This window comes from Equus caballus, chromosome 28, assembly GCF_041296265.1.
Source record: "Equus caballus isolate H_3958 breed thoroughbred chromosome 28, TB-T2T, whole genome shotgun sequence".
Classification (NCBI taxonomy): domain Eukaryota; kingdom Metazoa; phylum Chordata; class Mammalia; order Perissodactyla; family Equidae; genus Equus; species Equus caballus.
The window spans coordinates 42,397,222-42,414,388 of record NC_091711.1 but is presented as its reverse complement, the minus strand read 5'-3'; the positions used below and the strand labels follow the sequence as shown (position 1 = coordinate 42,414,388).

Sequence of the window (17,167 nt, the reverse complement as noted above, 5' to 3'; positions counted from 1 at the left end):
ATTGATTACAGGTTGAAAATGATAATAATTTATAATATATTGGGTTAAAGAATACATATTATTAAATTAATTTCACCTGTTTCTTTTTCTCTTTTTAAATGTGGCTACTAAGAACTTCAGCTTGCACCATGCAGCTTGCACTGTATTTCTATTGGATAGAGCTGCGCAAGGCCATCAGCACCGTTTCTACCTTCCTTTCCAATGTCTTCTTCTACGATTCATGGGAAATCTCTTCCCCTTATTTTGATTCCTAACCTGGTGGCCTCCAAAGTAAACAGCCATTGTCTGAGCTCTCACTTCTCCCTCCTTCTATGTTCAGTTTTATAAGCTCTACTGAACAAATCAGCTGGTCTCTTGATCAACCCATTTCTCTACAGTCTTGAGAATGGACGCCATCTCTTACCAAGAGCCCATCATTCCTTCCCCTTACTATTCCTCAAAATTAGCTAAAGAAACCACCATTCAAAGTAAAATATGCTCATGACCCAGCAGTACTTTAGAAAAATTCATCCTCGGAGACAAACATAGGAAAATTCACAGCAGCCCTGCTCCTAAGAGCAAAACTCTGGCAACAACCCAAATGTCTATCAGCAGTAGAATCGGTAAATAAATGATGGTACACTGATATAACGGAATACTCTATGAACCAGAACTGCCCAAATCAACATGGGAAAATCTCAGAAACAATATCAAGTAAAAAAAGTCAGAGAAGGGGCTGGCCCCGTGGCCGAGCAGTTAAGTTCACGCTCTCCGCTGCAGGCGGCCCAGTGTTTCGTTGGTTCGAATCCTGGGCGCGGACATGACACTGCTCATCAAACCACGCTGAGGCAGCGTCCCACATGCCACAACCAGAAGGACCCACAACGAAGAGTATACAACTATGTACTGGGGGGCTTTGGGGAGAAAAAGGAAAAAATAAAATCTTTAAAAAAAAGAAAAAATCAGAGAAGGCTATCTACTGTATGATTTCATTACACAAAGTGCAAAAAGGGCAAAAGGGAACAACATATTGTTTAAAAGACATACAGATACAGAAAGACTGTAAAGAAAAGTAAAGAAATGCTAACACAAGGTATTTTTATACTTTAAATTTAAATTTGATTTAAATGCCAGCAGCTCATATGTTCCAAAAATTGACAGTTATAAAGACTATAAAGGTTATCCTTTGAGGACTCCTTGTCTAACTTTGCTCAGCTTCTCCCTTCCTCAAACTGCACGTGTACTGCCCTTCTCAACAAATACAAAAGGACCAGAGAGAAGCACCTCTAGACTCCTGGCAAAGGGCTATTCCTACCTGGGTTGCAGAGTAATTAAAGTGCAGGTTTGCACGCTCCTGTAGCAGGGAGTTAATTATTTTGGCTTAAAAGCCCTTCAGTCTCCAGCTGGGTTGGAGAAAGTAAAGATCTAGTTGGAGTCAATATGGCATTTAACAAAGCATTGCAGGTGCAAAACGACAGCAACTTAAAAGCAAGACAAAAGCCTGGTAGAATACGTTACTTTCTGGATATCTGAGTAACAGGAAGAAAAAGGCAAGGTAGAAAAACCCACCGCATGGAACATTTGTAATAAATCTTAACGAGTTTCAACATCATCTCTATGTTGACATTAAATATTAACTGTCCCTATAAAAAGTGGTTAAAATGGATGTAAAATTTGATAACCTTTATCACAAATTTTAAAGGTTTATGTGCTTTCATCCAGAAATTTCATTCTTGGCAACTAAATTTAGAAATAATGTGGGCAAAGATCTATGTGTAAGGATTTCTCTACAGTGTTATTTATAACAGCAAAAAATTACAAACAGTTTAATATCCAGTAATGGGGGAAGGGAGATCAAAGTAAGTCTACCTGATAGAACATTGTGCCTTGCTCATTAAGAATAATTAACATGAAGACTATCTGTTAACAAAAACAGCAAGATAGAGTGGCCGTGAATGCAAGCATATGAAGAGCATGCTTGTATACAGAGTCTGAATAGGAGATTGTGTAAAAATAATCCCTTTTATTGCATCCGGGTAGGGTGTTTCTGGAAGAATTTCTTTCTCCACTATCCAAACTTTCAGTGTGATTATTACATTGTCTTTACTTAAAACAAAACAAAACAAAAAAGAGCTACTCAACTGCTTTGTTTTTTAAAATATGTAAATAGGAAAAAAAATGAAAGATTCCATTGTTTAATATTCTGCTCCATTATGCATTAAATAAATGTTAACCATGTTTTTGCTAAATAAACAAATTTAAAAAATGTAGGAGAACACAAGTACTTTTCTTTTCCAAGTAGAGCAGATACTTTGGTCATAAAGAGATTTCTAGCCTCTAAGTCTCTTAGACTAGGTTAAGTGTGCTTTCCAGTTTCTAAACCATCCTGAAATGCATCTTCCCATGACTTGACGTAGATTTACTGAGCTCAAAATACACGCCCTGCACAGTTGTAGATGTTCAGGATCCAGCAGTGAACAAAGCAGACACAGATCCTGCCACTGTGAAGAGTGCTACACTCCTGAGGGGGTGAGGAGGAGGGAGAGTAACAGTGGTGGTGGTGTACCGCGCACAGCCTGGCCTGAGAAGGTGGCACTGAAGCAGAGATCCAAAGCCAAGAAAGATGGAGCTGCGTGGCAATCTGGGAGAAGAGCATTCTAGGAGTATGCTGGGTGTGCTGGGGCCAAACGGCTGGAGAGGCCTGCACGAATGGGAAAGTAGTAGGTGTGGGAGGTAGGGAGATCACCAAGAGCCTCAAAGACCACAGTAAAGAGCAGGTTTTGTATTTTCAGTGAGAGAGGAAGCCATGAGAGGATTCCCAGTAATGTAGTAAAATGATTTACCTTAACTTTCTGCTGCGAGAGAAATGTTATACATCTGCAGTGTCTATATGGTAGCCACTAACCATGTGTAGCTATTTTAATTTAAATTAATTAAAATAAAAAATTCAGTTCTTCCGTCCCACTAGTCACATTTCAAGTGCTCATGTGGCTAATGGCTACATTGGACCATGTGGTTTTAGAGGATCAGTCTGAATGCTGGGTGGAGAACAGACTCGAGGCAGGCAAGTATTGAATGAAGCAGGGCTGGGATCGGTCAGGAAGCCATTTCTAGGAGAAGGATGGTGGGGGCTCAGCCAGAGGTTGTATCAGAGGAGGTGGAAAGAAATGGTCAGATTCTGGGTAATGTTTTGAAAGGAGGAAGGAGGATTTACTGATGAATTAGATGTGGACTGTGAAGTCTCTGGCCTGAGCACCTGTAAAACTGGGAGTGCCATTTACCTGGAGGAAGCGGATGTTTTTGAGGTGAGTGTGGGATGAAGCCAGAAGTTCTATTTTGGACATGTTAACTTGAGATGCCTAGAAGGTACGCCGGCAGAAAAGCCCATAAGTCTGTGGAGTTGAGAGGAGAGATCTGGGCTGAAGACACAATTTTGGAATTGTCAGTATTTAAAGTCATTCCTCTGGGTGAGATCATCTAGCCGTGGCTGTGAGATGGGGAAGTGAAGAGGAATTTGTAAAGGAGATGGAGAAGGAGAGGCAGGTGGAGAACAGATACAGATGTCTGAAAGCCAAATGACTTAAGTGTTTCAAAAAGGAGGGAGTGATCAACCATGTGAAATGCTGCAGATACACTGAATAAGTACAGACTGGAGAACAGACTACTATTCCACAACACAAAGATCATCAGTGACCCCACTGCCACTGCCTTCCCTGGACTCCTGTACAAGACTTGTAACTCATCTCCTTTGCTTTAGTAATTCTGCAATCCAAATGTGCCCTCTATATTATTGTCAGTGCTATCTTCTAAAACAAAAATTTTCATACATTGCCACTCAGCTGAAAAATCTTGCCTAATACCATATTATCTATAGCAGTAGCAGCTAAACTTTAGGGTGCACATAAGAATCACCTGGGGGTGACCAGGCCCCAACACCCAAGAGTGTGCTTCAGTAGATTGGGAAAGATGTAAGAACTGTATTTTTTTTTTTTGAGGAAGATTCGCCCTGAGCTAACATCTGTGCCAGTCTTCCTCTATTTTGCATGTGGGATGCCTCCACAGCATGGCTGATGTGTGGTATAGGTCTGCACCCAGGATCTGAACCCATGAACCCAGGCCACTGAAGGGCAGCATGCAGAACTTTAACCACTCAGCCCTGGGGCCAGCCCTTTGTTTTGTTTTGTTTTGTTTTGGTGAGGAAGACTGTCCCTGAGCCAACATCTGTGCCAGACTTCCTCTATTTTGTATGTGGGACACCACCACAGCATGGCTTGATGAGCAGTGTGTAGGTCCACAGCCACGATCCAAACCCACAAACCCCAGAAGCAGAGTGTGCAAACTTATACCACTATGCCACTCAGGCTGGCCCTGAGTATGGTATTTCAAGCAGCAGCCCAGATAATGGTTACAAACCATGCTGACCAAAAGACAAAGTCCAAACTCCTTAGCAAGGTAAACAAAGCTTTTCCAAATTTGGTCCCAAAATTCCTTACTAGTTTTTTCTATTTCACTCTAGATAACACCTATATGCTTCAACAAGCTCAGACTAATTATTCAAACAAATGCAATTTTCCAAAACATGCCACGTTCTTCCAGACATTATTGCCCCCTTGCACAAGCTGTTCCTGCTCCTTAGAAGGTACCTTTAACCTGCCTGTGCCTAGCAAACTCTGACTCATTCTTCAAGATCCAGCTTTGATATCACTGCTAATGTGAGGTCTCGCCCAGCACCCCCAAACTCTGTTAATCATTTCTATACAACATTTATCACACTGTGTATTTCGTGACTATTCTGCCATCACCACCACCAACTCCAGGAGGCTGCCATGGGAGAGATGGTGTTATCTTCATCTGTGCATTGCCAACATACTACCTGGCATACTGCAGACATTCAATAACCACAGATGACTGTTGGCCTGAGACCAAGGCACGCTGGAAAGTGTTCCAAGAGTTAAGACGACGCTGCCATTGTGGACTGCCGGGGAAGTCAGGAATAGCTCTGTCTAGAGGACATGCCACTACTTGGGACTTAAAGGATGACTAGAACTTAGAAAGGAAGGGGAAGGAGACAGACACTAAGAGGACTCTCAGACAGGACACGAAGATTACAGGAGGAGGAGATGAACATTTATTCTCCCACTAAGACAGATATAGACTCAACGTCAAAAACCGGATTTGAAATCAACAGATTATGGTATCAAATAAATATTTTAAGCTTTTGTCTTAAAAGGCATTCCAAAATGACAAAACAACAAAACCTGACCCTTTACAACCTGTTGGTTGGATCCAGTAAGCGCCCCATCCTCTTTTATAGGATGGGATGGACTCAAAGCTCTTGATCTCAGTTCATCAAAGTAATGTTCTAAGGAGACCAAGGTCACACACTGAATCCTTACACGGGCTTATCAGGTTTTACTTTGCACCTCAGACTCGTTTTCTCCAAAGAGGTACAAGCGACCGTATGTTGTGGGCTAGCCCAAATCTCTCACATGTACCTCCAAACAACTCACTGCACGTCCCCACTAAGAAATGGATCTGAAGGGTTCCCATGGTCCCCAAAGGACGGAGTGCTACACAGAGCTGCGCTACGAATACAGCTCTGCCCCTTCATTAGTTCTAAAAGTCTCCCAGAGCCTCTAGTCAGTATTTTAGCATCTGTCTCCTCAAAACTTTTCAGAACAACTCAGAATCCGGCAGTTCTCCTGTTTATCTGTGGGTGAATCCCAATGAGGGCAACCAACTTCTGAATGTTGACACATCAGAATTTATAAAATAGCTTTAATTATATGCAATTAAAAAAAATCAATTCAGTATTAGAAAAGTATACAGGAGATCTAAAATGAACAGAATCATAATGTTTTTCATGTGAAAACATCAACTTCATATGCACAATAAAATTAAAAAATGAGATCTGATATTTTGTTCTAAAAATCTTGGTCCTTTGCATCTGGGTTTTTCAAATTTAAGACCACTATTATTCCTTTTATGCCCACAAAACCAGTCAGTTGATAACTGGTAGCCACTTGGATAGGCAGGATTTTTGAATTGTCAAAACATCAAATTGCTTACCTGGGGGGAAATAAACTGGGGAGGCACTTGCGCCCGGAGATTAGGAGAAGAATTTAGCGGCTGCACTGGGGTGTGCATACCTCTCGATTGTGCTGTGCTATTTCCAAACAAACCATGATTGCCACCCTGTAAACAACACAGCAATGGTAAGGCTTTTTGTTAACATAAGAAAATGCAAATAAGAAACAGTTTAGGTTTTCTACGTCTCAGAAGAATCATATCCTGTGTTCTGTGGAATCACAGAAATTTATAACTGAAAAGTTCCTCATCTTGGAATGCTTGGGAAAATTATTCAAATTCAATCATGGGCATATCACCACCACCCCTGCAGTCTGATGCACTCTATAAACCAAAAGGGTTAAATTTAGTCAATGTTAGAAAAAGCACTAATTTTTTTTTCATAATTGAAAGGCAAAGGCAATATAACATTTAATTCCACTACTTTCTTTTCTAAGATTGGGTTTGCCAAATTTATTCTCAAACTTTATAATCTGAGGTCCATCTTAAAAGGCACCTAGTAAAAACACAAACTTATGAATAGTATCAACTGTAAAACAACACTATGATGTCACTTCTCTGAACTGGTTAGTTCAATCATAAAATCAGTGCCACTCAATTGTGACCCTAGCTCCAGGAGAACCCTATTCCAGATCTGAACACCTCTCCCTGTCTTGGGTCTACTTGGTCCCTTCTTTGCTAGATGAGGAAATCTGAATCAATCACAGAGCGAGGTGAAAAAGGAAGAAAGGGAAAAATTGAAAAATTATTACAGGGACATCAAAACAAACATTACTCACCTGTAACTTGTCATTCAAATATATGACTACCAGTCTAGTTAAAAACAAGTTTAACTCCCTGATTTCTTGAGGACCAACTCACTGGAGCACTTCTAGACTGTTCCAATCAAAAGAGCTATGGAAATCTGGGCTATACGATGGCCCTTCCTTTCTAATTTGTTTCTAGCTGAGAAAAGTCCTTGAGGAAGGAAACCGTATTTGATACTTGACACTGTGCTCCCTCACAGTGTAGTTTTCTACACCATCTTCACTTGGCCTCTTCAAGGCCCAGCTGAGAGGTCATCCTCATCAAGAAAGTCTTCCTCAAAACCTTCTTCCTCATTCCACATTCAAATTAACTGAGCCCACCTCTATATTCTCAAAACTCTTTAAAACTCTTTGATAGCATCCATCATCAAATCATCTTATAGTCATTTTCCAGTCTATCCACCACCAGATTAATATTTCCCTCTTTGTATTCCCAGAACTCAATAAAGCCCTGGTCTGGAGGATGAGCACATCATTTGCAAACATCCGTGAGCCACCAATTTCATATACTTGAAAACGTCCCACTGAACACCATCAGTGAGGACAGTTGCACCATTGTTTATACTAAGTACGTGCACCTTGAACAGAAGTCACTACCATCATCTTATCCCTGGAATCGTGGGGATTAAGGTAAATTTAAAGAAGAATGTTGTAATGGCACCATTAAGTTCTAGAACTCTAAAGATATTCTGATGGCTTAATGATTCAAAATAGATAAGGGACTGCTACAGGGAAATTAATGAAGTTAAAAGCATTGAAAATAAAAATGATTGTGAACGTAAAATAGAAATGGCAATCAAACTCTGTGTACGTCTCATAAAAGAGAACCAAAGATCCACTATGAATTTTAAATATCCCAAAGGAGTGTTTAAACATACGAAGACCTTTAATTCTAGAAACTTTAATATCTCTGCTTCTCCTGTCCTAGGAATCAAGCTGTCACTCTCAGGTGAAATGGCCCGGCTCTAACTCTTCTGAGATTGTGGCAGTCAGCAGCTTGGCTGCTGATCATTCCCAGGAAAACAGGAAACATTTACTTCACTAAGAATGGTTCTGCTAAGATCGTTCTCACTTACACTTTACTAATGAAGTAATGACTTTGTTATTAGATGTTAATTATTCAGAGTGGTCCTTGGATGGTGGGGTTTCTGGTAGCTCAAGTCCTCACCATAACCCATGTTTCGACAGGCCCAAAACCGCTTTCTGAGGGCCATTTTTAATTTCAACCTCTCTTTTGGTAAGAAGTATTAAACGGAATTTGCTTTTCTAGTTTTCGGAAAATCAAGCACTAACTTTCCTACTCCCAGTAGACGGATTCCACCCCATTCCACTAAACGTTTTAGATTTTCATCATCAAGTGTCTCTAAAGCCATATGAAACACTTTGATATATCTGATATGGATAATAATATAGATAAGTCAACAGTAGTCTATCAAAACATACCTTCTCTATTTTTAAATACGGAACCTTGGCATCTCAAGCTGGTTATTTTTTTGGTTCAGAAGTAGCTACATTGCACAGTAATGTATTTAGTGCCCGTCATACAAATCTAGTGGTTTTTTTAGAATTATATTTAGAAATTAGGAAAACAGTCATCAAAAGCTTGTATATATGTTAATGGTGGTTTATCTGGCTATTTGTAGAGCTTTACTGTTATATGTGAGGCTTTTATGATGACCTGAATCCTAACAGCTATTGGTGATATTTGCCTCAACTACAGTGTTTAACTCAAGAGAAGTATATAAATTAAAAACAAAGTTACCAGGTTGAATGAAATCTTCTGTGATTTGAAAATAAAAACCTTAAATTTTATTTCTTAATTAGGAAGCATATTAAGTCTGCATGAAAATAGTGTGAAAAACCATGACTATATATGGATAGAACATGTGTATCAACTTGGTTGACAATGGACTCTGCAGCAATCCACAGATCAAAAAAATGAAGGGGAATGACCTTTTCTTGAGTCCAGTGCACAGCTAGTTTGGTTGGTCTATTATACTACAGTTTATGTACTAATAGAATTGGATAATCTTGTGATCCTGAAAGCATGTTTATAATTACCATTAACCAAGAGTGTTACGACTATTTTATATTTTCTATACCTCAATCCAAAAGAAAAGAGCCCCTAAAACACTGATATACAGTCATGTGACGTTTAACGATGTTTTGGTCAAAAATGGACCCTGTATGTGAGTGTCCCCCATAAGATTAGAACTATATAACCTTGTGGGTGTGTAATAGGCTATACCATCTAGGATTGTGTACATATACTCCGTGATGTTGGCACAACAACAAAATTGCCTAACGATGAATTTCTCAGAATGTATCCCTGTTGTTAAGCGACGCATGACTGCAATTGTTTCCCCTCTGTTTATGTGAGCAATACATAGCCATGTCCTCTGTGGAAACATTACGAAAAACATGAAATATCAAAGAAGAAAACAAAAAATTACCTATAATTCCAAGTCCAGAGATAACCAATCTGAACACATGGATATAATGTAATCCATTTTTAAAAATGTGCTAAGGCAACAATTAGAAAGCATATGAAGGACCTATAAGCAACTTGAGGACTATGGTGTAAGAGGTGTTTTATATTATCCTTTAATTTATATGTGACAGTTATCACGTGGAAACAGAATGGATACAACTAATAATTAAATGTCCTTCCATGACATCTGAGGGTGAAAGTCACAGGGACAAGTGGTCACGAAACTATGGCTAGGAAAATATCATCATTGGAGTCACTGTCACAAAGGAATTATCCCCAAATTCCTGGTTTTCTCCACAAAAATTACAAGGATCTACTGTGGGGGACAGACAGAGGCCTGCTGCGCCCTCTCAGGCCTGTGAAAGCAAGGAGTCCTCACCACACCTGCTCTGCCAGTCTTGTTTCTATTGCACAGCCCTTCCTCGGAGGACTGACAGATCCAGCCCTAGGAAAGGGGTGCTCCAGGCTGAATGAAACGCTGCCACATCTGAGCAATATCCGGTCTTCTCAAAGCTTCATTATCTAATATCAGTTACCTTTCTCTGAGTAATTATTAGATTTTATTCTTAAAGACACTAGATTTTAAGATGCTATAACTCTCAAACATTTAATCTTACTAGTTTTGCTGTATTTCTAATTAATTGAAAAGACCTCAAAAGTATTACTTGCCATTCAATCTAATGTTAAAAATGGCAAATATGTTGCTAAATTAGATGAGCGGAAGTACCTATGTAGCCTCCTTAACATTTTCCTAGGCCAGTTATTAGCTAACTTATTAAATGTGAACCCATGACCAAAAATGAGAAGACAAAAGAAACATTTAAAATAAAATCCATGTTGAGAAACATGAAGAGAGATGGTTCTATGGGCTGAAAGATCTAAAGCCTATCCTTAATATCATTCTGTGCATTCAGTAATCAACAAATTTCCCAAGACAGACAAATGATGCAATAAACTGCAGACCAGAGCCAAGGCGAGGCCACAGCCAAGCAGTTACAAATTTGAGAGGCCTCCTTACTTGTCTAGCAGCGAAGTTTTGGGGGTTGAGCCCTGTGCCGATTGCTCCAAGGCTGACGTTGGGTAGTGTGGAACCAGAGGGAGACAGCTTGTAGCTGGGAGAAGGGGAGAAGGGAGAGCAGGGAGCCTCATCCCCAAGGCACCCATCTTGATTGGAGAAAGGCAAAGTCAGCTGAAAAGCAGTAGTAGTTAGCCAATCACAATGAGTGTTGGTTAGTGAAGCAACAGAATGCAAGAAGGGAAAAGAGAGAAACACTAGGAATAAACAAAGTTAGAGTGTATTAGCAATAAACGAGGACGGAATTTGGATCCGATAATCATCATACTTTGCCCAACAGACACCATCTGTCATCCTCTTTGATATAGATTTTTCTTATCCTCTAAGTTAGTAACACATTCTGCCCACTGCACTAAGATAAAAATTACCAGACACCTTTTTTGGTATCTAACATTGATTACTCTAACTTTGTAGCTGCTGAAACAGAAGCCAGAGTAATATTCTTGTGAATATGCTGGACCAGCATCAGTGGTGTCAAAAGTATGCCAGATATAAAAATCCTGGTTTTAACTGGTTTCTGAAGACCAGGAGCACTGCAAATTGGTATCCAGAATCAAGGAATAATCTCCTCCGTCAGAAATGTGAAAAATCAAAACAAATATGTATAAAGGACTTATTTAAATCAGGTAGTTGAGAATTAGAAAAGTAAACCATTTTAACTAGAAATAGATCACTAGGAAAATGGAGAAAGATCACAAAAGAGCTCTTTAGAAACAGCAAAGGAGAAAGTTTTGGGTTATCTTGACAAAGCTGGATGGCAAGGCCTTAGGAGATCCAGAGTATTCGCACAAGATCCCAAAATTTAATTTGTAACTGCACAGTGGTAGAAAAAAAGAATTCAGAATAAATTTGTCTCTCAAATTTCTTCTATATGTTTCGAGTGTGCATTTCCCCCACTATAAAAAGTCAGACCATTTCTCCCCTCCAAACTTCATACATTTTCCAGAACTTAGACCTTCTTTACAATACTCACATCCTAAAGACAGATGGTTCTAGCTCCTGCCTAATTGCCTGTTGATATCAACTGTTTTCACGTCACCATTTAAACGCAGGTGATATTCGCGTTTTGCTTGTTAATTTAGTTAATTCTGTGCTTCCTCCTGGAATCAATTATCAAAAGACAAAGAGGAACCAAAGTGGTTCTCAGGAATTATCTGAAACAAAGGATTCAACTCACCTTCTCAAAATAAGGCCCACTATCTGTGGTTCCCATGTCTTTGGAATTAGGTGGACGGAACCCAGATCGATCCTTCCTCATGATATCATTAAAATCCCCGAGATTCATTGCTCGCTTGTCCACATCAAATTTTTTATCTGGAAGGCTCCCTGAAAAATAGCACAGAAGGAGTGAAAATTTCAAGAACCAATGTCTCCCTCATGACCAAGAGTGACCTGCCCACTCTCCCCACTAGGGTGCCAGATGTAAGGCCAGAAGAGCTGGCACTGGTTCAGGTGGTTCAGGCTGCTGGTGATCCTCTCTAGGACACATGTGGGTCTTTTTCTTTTTTTAGGGGAAAAGAAAAAAAAAACCACCAAGTACCAGTTGTAGCTTGTTTTCTATGGAAGCCTGAAAGAGAATCTTAGGGCTAAGCTGGTAAAAATCTGACTAAAAAAATATTCAGACTGATCATTGATATGTTTGACAAATACATCTTGTTCATAAATTCAAATGTCCTCAGTGAGAGAATCTATCTCTTGTGGCTATTTTAGCATCTATGGGATAAATGGTTGGGGTTGTGAAACACAGTTACTGGGAATAAAGAGATCCAAGAGGCACAGTTGTTGACCTAAAATTTAGACCTTGGAGTTGAACCAGGAGATGGTGTGCCATACCACTTGTATAATGTAATCTCCCAGGTGCACTGATTATTTCCACTTTTCTTTCACAGCTCTATAAATTTGCTGTTGTACAATGACATGATCAATGCCCCAGGAAGCTTATTTTTAGTTATCCTCACGTTTAAAAATATCATAGATCTGGGCCGGCCCGGTAGCACAGAAGTTAAGTTCGCACGTTCTGCTTTGGCGGCCCGGGGTTCGCTGGTTTGGATCCCAGGTGCGGACATGGCACTGCTTGGCAAGCCATGCTGTGGTAGGCGTCCCACACAGAAAGTAGCGGAAGGTGGGCACGGATGTTAGCTCAAGGCCAGTCTTCCTCAGCAAAAAGATGAGGATTGGCAGCAGACATTAGCTCAGGGCTAATCTTCCTCAAAAAAAATAAAAATAAAAATAGGGGGCTGGCCGCGTGGCCGAGTGGTTAAGTTCACATGCTCTGCTGCAGGCGGCCCAGTGTTTCGTTGGTTCAAATCCTGGGTGCGGACATGGCACTGCTCATCAAACCAAGTTGAGGCAGCGTCCCACATGCCACAACTAGAAGGACCCACAACTAGAATATACAACTATGTACTGGGGGGCTTTGGGGAGAAAAAGGAAAAAAAAAATAAAATCGTTAAAAATAAAAAATCATAGATCAAAGACTATTTCCCTTATTACCCATGATGGTTTTCTTTCCTTCTCGGTGTGATTCTTTTTTAAGTTCCTCAGGGTGAGCAACAGCATCACTGTGAGGATCCCACAGACTAGGGTCTGACACTGCATCTGCTCCACTTGGAACGGGAGAGTTTGTCAACAATGAAAAGTTTCTTCCGTGCAGACAAGACTGGCAACCTGAGAGCTGAGCCTGGCAGGGCCACAAACATGTTTTGTTTGGCCACACACAGCATTTTAAAAAAACTGAATTAGTTTCCAGTATTTAAAAATCAGGGTGTCAGTATACATCTGAATTTCTGGCCTCTCTTGAAAAACTGGAAGAGCTGGGAAAGCTGAGCCTGTGCTCCTCCACGGTAGTAACTGCTCAGAGCCAAGCACGGCTGACTCCTTTAGGTGGTACATACGCTCTCCATGGCTAACCTCCAAGGCCCAATGTCTTATACCTGGCACATTCCACGCATTTACATCACCTTCTTGGCTCTTGCAGTCATCTGAGTTTTCAACCCCTACCTAGTGTCTAACATGGTACTTTCCACAAAGTATGCAACACATGTCTACTGAACCGCACCCACCCCAACTCAAACTGAGCAGAGGATCCCAACACGGTATCATGGACAACAATGTATTCCATCCACAGTAGTGGAGTAATACACACCTCCAGACAAATCCATTTTGCTGCTTGGATTATCTTCAGTTTGACTCTGAAAAATAAAGAACAGTGAGGGAGGATTAAAGGTTTGAATTAAATGTTTGCATCGGAGAAGAAATGGCATTCTTCATGTGAGAGTCACATCTTACTACCGGCACTATAGAAGGTCCTTTGAAATGAACCTTAAATTGGAATGAAGACAATAACATTTTGAATACAACTAATTTGACTGCTGCTGGTGCCTATATTCCTCAATCCAAGTTTCACGCAGAATTAGCTTCGGTAAATCTACGGACAGAGCAATAGCTGAACAGCTGCTGAGAGACATAAACCCCTGTCCTCGAGTTCCCGTCGGCCCAGGATCGGATTCCACGAGCAGCAGCCAAACGATGACAACTTCTTCTCGTGACTTGTCAAGTTATCAAATCTCGAAATGTGCAGCCAAGTCACGTCATTTGTCTTTTGGCAACCAGGGACAGGGTGTCCCTATAATGTTCCCAAGAGATTAAAAAATTAGAAATTTTATAAGAATTCCCTATACAGTTAATCATGAATAGTTTCTCTAGTTATTTTGCTGCTGTTGTCTCTCTATTATAATACTAAAACTGGTACAGCAGTCAGTGAAAATTATTTAAACTGTAAGTCCTTGGCTTTTTCTTCCCTAACCTCCTAAGGAAAAGGATACAAGAATTATAAATTTAAAAGCTATAACCTTTAAATATTGGAGTATTTAATTAAGAATAAAAGACTAGAGAATAAATATTGCTTACTCCATATACGGAACATTGCTTAACCAGTTTCTAAATCTGTAATTTTGTACTATTTGTGGCAGTGGTCTTAAAATTTGTACTAAACATAAAAGTTGGGCTACATTACACATAAGAAAAAATAAAACTTACCAGCAATCCCATATTCGAAAACTGTTTGGCAAGAGGATTCATCCATGAATCATTGTTTCCTCCTTTTAGTGAGCACTACAGAAACGAAATACGTAACCTCAGAACCGAATAATTTATTTTATTTCAACTTCATACCTGACTTGCATTAACTACTGACTGGATATGTAGAACTAAGAGTTTACTTTTTTGAACCCTAACCATTCCTCCTTAACTACAGCTATTTTGATGTTTTAACTGTTAGTTGAAAAGATTAATAAACCTTAGTTATATCAATGTTTTCATTCGTTTTTTAAATGAGGAATATTGGCTCTGAGCTAAGATCTGTGCCAGTCTTCCTCTATTTTATGTGGGATGCCACCACAGTGTGGCTTGACGAGCAGGGCTGGATCCATGCCCGGGATCCGAACCTGAGAACCCCAGGCCACCACAGCGGAGAGCACGAACTTAACCACTACATCACCAGGCCGGCCCCTCCATGTTTTCATTCTTATTTTGTCATGCTGAATTAGAAGTAACTGGAAAAATATACAGTCAACTCGTGTTTTTACCTTATAAACAGAAGGAGGTCAACATCAGATTTTCTAAAATATAATGTTTGAATGCCAGTACTTGACCTTTAAGTTTCTGCTTGTAACCCAAGCTGGTTTGTATTAGAAGAAAAGAAAGAGTCTGATGCCAATGCATGTTATTTGGAAAGGAGCCCACTTAAACTGGCCATTATTCTCTGTACGGATGCAATGAGGAACTTCTCCCTGTAGCAGTTCCATCTGTTTGTTTCACATTGGGCCGCAATGGAAAAGAGGCCAAACAGAAGACACCATCACTAATCTACCGCAAAGTAAGGCGGAGGTGGGTTTTTGCTTGTTTCCTAATGGGACAAACCAGTTTCTCCCCTGAACAAGACACCAATCAGCAGCTCTACTTTCACTTCTGTGGAGAAGGCAGGTGGAACTACAATGCGGAATCCGTAGGGGCAGCAGGTCATGGGTTTTGTGCATTCTACAGGTAAAAATTGTTTTATGTTGTGACGATATTTGTCATATCAATTTTATTATTCTTTAAAGGATACGGTACGTAAGCTCAGTTATAGGTCTTAGGATTAGAAAAGCCCTCACTAGGGGCTGGCCCAGTGGTGTAGTGGTAAGTTCATGCACTCCACTTTGGTGGCCCAAGGTTCACGGGTTCAAATGCCAGGCGTGGAACTACACACTGCTCATCAAGCCATGCTGTGGTGGCATCTCACATACAAAATAGGGAAAGATTGGCACAGATGTTAGCTCAGGAACAATCTCCCTCACCAAAAAAAAAAAATCCCTCACTAGAGGGAAGGGAGGACTGGTGGCTATTGTTTAATGGGTATAGAGTCTGAGTTTTGCAAAATGAAAGAGTTTTATGGATAAATGGTGGTGATGGCAGCACAACAACGTAAATATACTTAATGCCACTGAACTGTACATTTAAGAATGGTTAAGATGGTAAATTTTAGGGCCAGCCCCGTGGCTGAGTAGATAAGTTCGCACACTCTGCTTCTGTGGCCCAGGGTTTCACCAGTTCAAATCCTGGGCATGGACATGGCACCACTTGTCAAGCCATGCTGAGGCAGTGTCCCACATGCCACAACTAGAAGGACCCACAACTAAAAATACACAACTATGTACTGGGGGGCTTTGGGGAGAAAAAGGAAAAATAAAATCTTAAAAAAAAAAAAAAAGATGGTAAATTTTATGTTACCTGTATTTGATCACAATTGAAAAAAAAAAAAGGTCCTCAGTATGAAAGGTCAGAATCATCAGTCATGGAGCAGAAACATTTAATTCCCCACTAACTTAATTATTAAACCTTGGTGGTTACCTGAGTGGGGTATTTAGTACCTTTCACTCAGCTGCTTCCTTTCAATCAGCAGTCTTCTAAACTCTTTTAATTTGGTCTCACTGTTAACTTGTAAACAAAATGAAAGCCACAGCAGACCAGACAACATGAGTGTGCAAACCATGCTGAAAAGTTTACAAAATGATTTCTTTTGTGACTAGAGTAAGAAAATAAAGTCCTTAAAAAGAGAAAACTGTAAATGACTACTTAAACAAAACGTCTCTACTAGAAACAACCTGTATTCTTAGACTGTAGAAGTTATCATAGTCAGAAGAAAATTAACATCCTGTAGGCGAAGGGGAAGAAGGCACAGCCCTTAGCCAACTGAGGACCCTCTAAGATGGTGTCTGGTATTTGAAACCCAGAAGAATATTAGCTGTGAAGCATCTCACGGGGCAGCAAGGCTCCCATGTTTAAATTAAGTACACTGGGGCTGGCCCCGTGGCCGAGTGGTTAAGTTCACGTGCTCTGCTGCAGGCAGCCCAGTGTTTCGTTGGTTCGAATCCTGGGCGCGGACATGGTACTACTCATCAAGCCACGGTGAGGTGGTGTCCCACATGCCACAACTAGAAGGACCCACAACTAAGAATGTACAACTATGTACCGGGGGGCTTTGGGGAGAAAAAGGAAAAAAATAAAATCTTCAAAAAAAAATTAATTAATTAATTAATTAATTAATTAAGTACATGGCTGCCATTTCTTATTTCCATCAGCTAATTTGTGGAAGGAAAAAAAGAGTGCCCTGCCAAGAGAGTGGTTCAGGTTGAAAGACTATTGTTCTAAATTGAAAACCAAAATCCTCATCAAATTATGCAAATCAAA

At 40.2% G+C, this 17,167-nt stretch overlaps 1 protein-coding gene across 7 annotated transcripts in view; it reads right to left on the bottom strand.

The window, feature by feature from the left end:
• Positions 1 to 17,167, bottom strand: part of TNRC6B (trinucleotide repeat containing adaptor 6B) — a 237,441-nt gene that overhangs the window by 23,586 nt on the left and 196,688 nt on the right. For 5 of the 7 annotated variants that reach the window (XM_070253655.1, XM_070253657.1, XM_070253656.1 and 2 more), the window contains 5 exons: positions 14,477 to 14,551; positions 13,584 to 13,629; positions 11,616 to 11,764; positions 10,382 to 10,552; positions 6,049 to 6,174 (listed from right to left, as the gene is read on the bottom strand). In XM_070253655.1, coding sequence (XP_070109756.1) covers positions 6,049 to 6,174; positions 10,382 to 10,552; positions 11,616 to 11,764; positions 13,584 to 13,629; positions 14,477 to 14,551 — 567 coding nt within the window. The remainder of the gene's footprint in view (positions 1 to 6,048; positions 6,175 to 10,381; positions 10,553 to 11,615; positions 11,765 to 13,583; positions 13,630 to 14,476; positions 14,552 to 17,167) is intronic. The other 2 variants (XM_023631472.2, XM_014736852.3) reach the window with 1 other exon arrangement.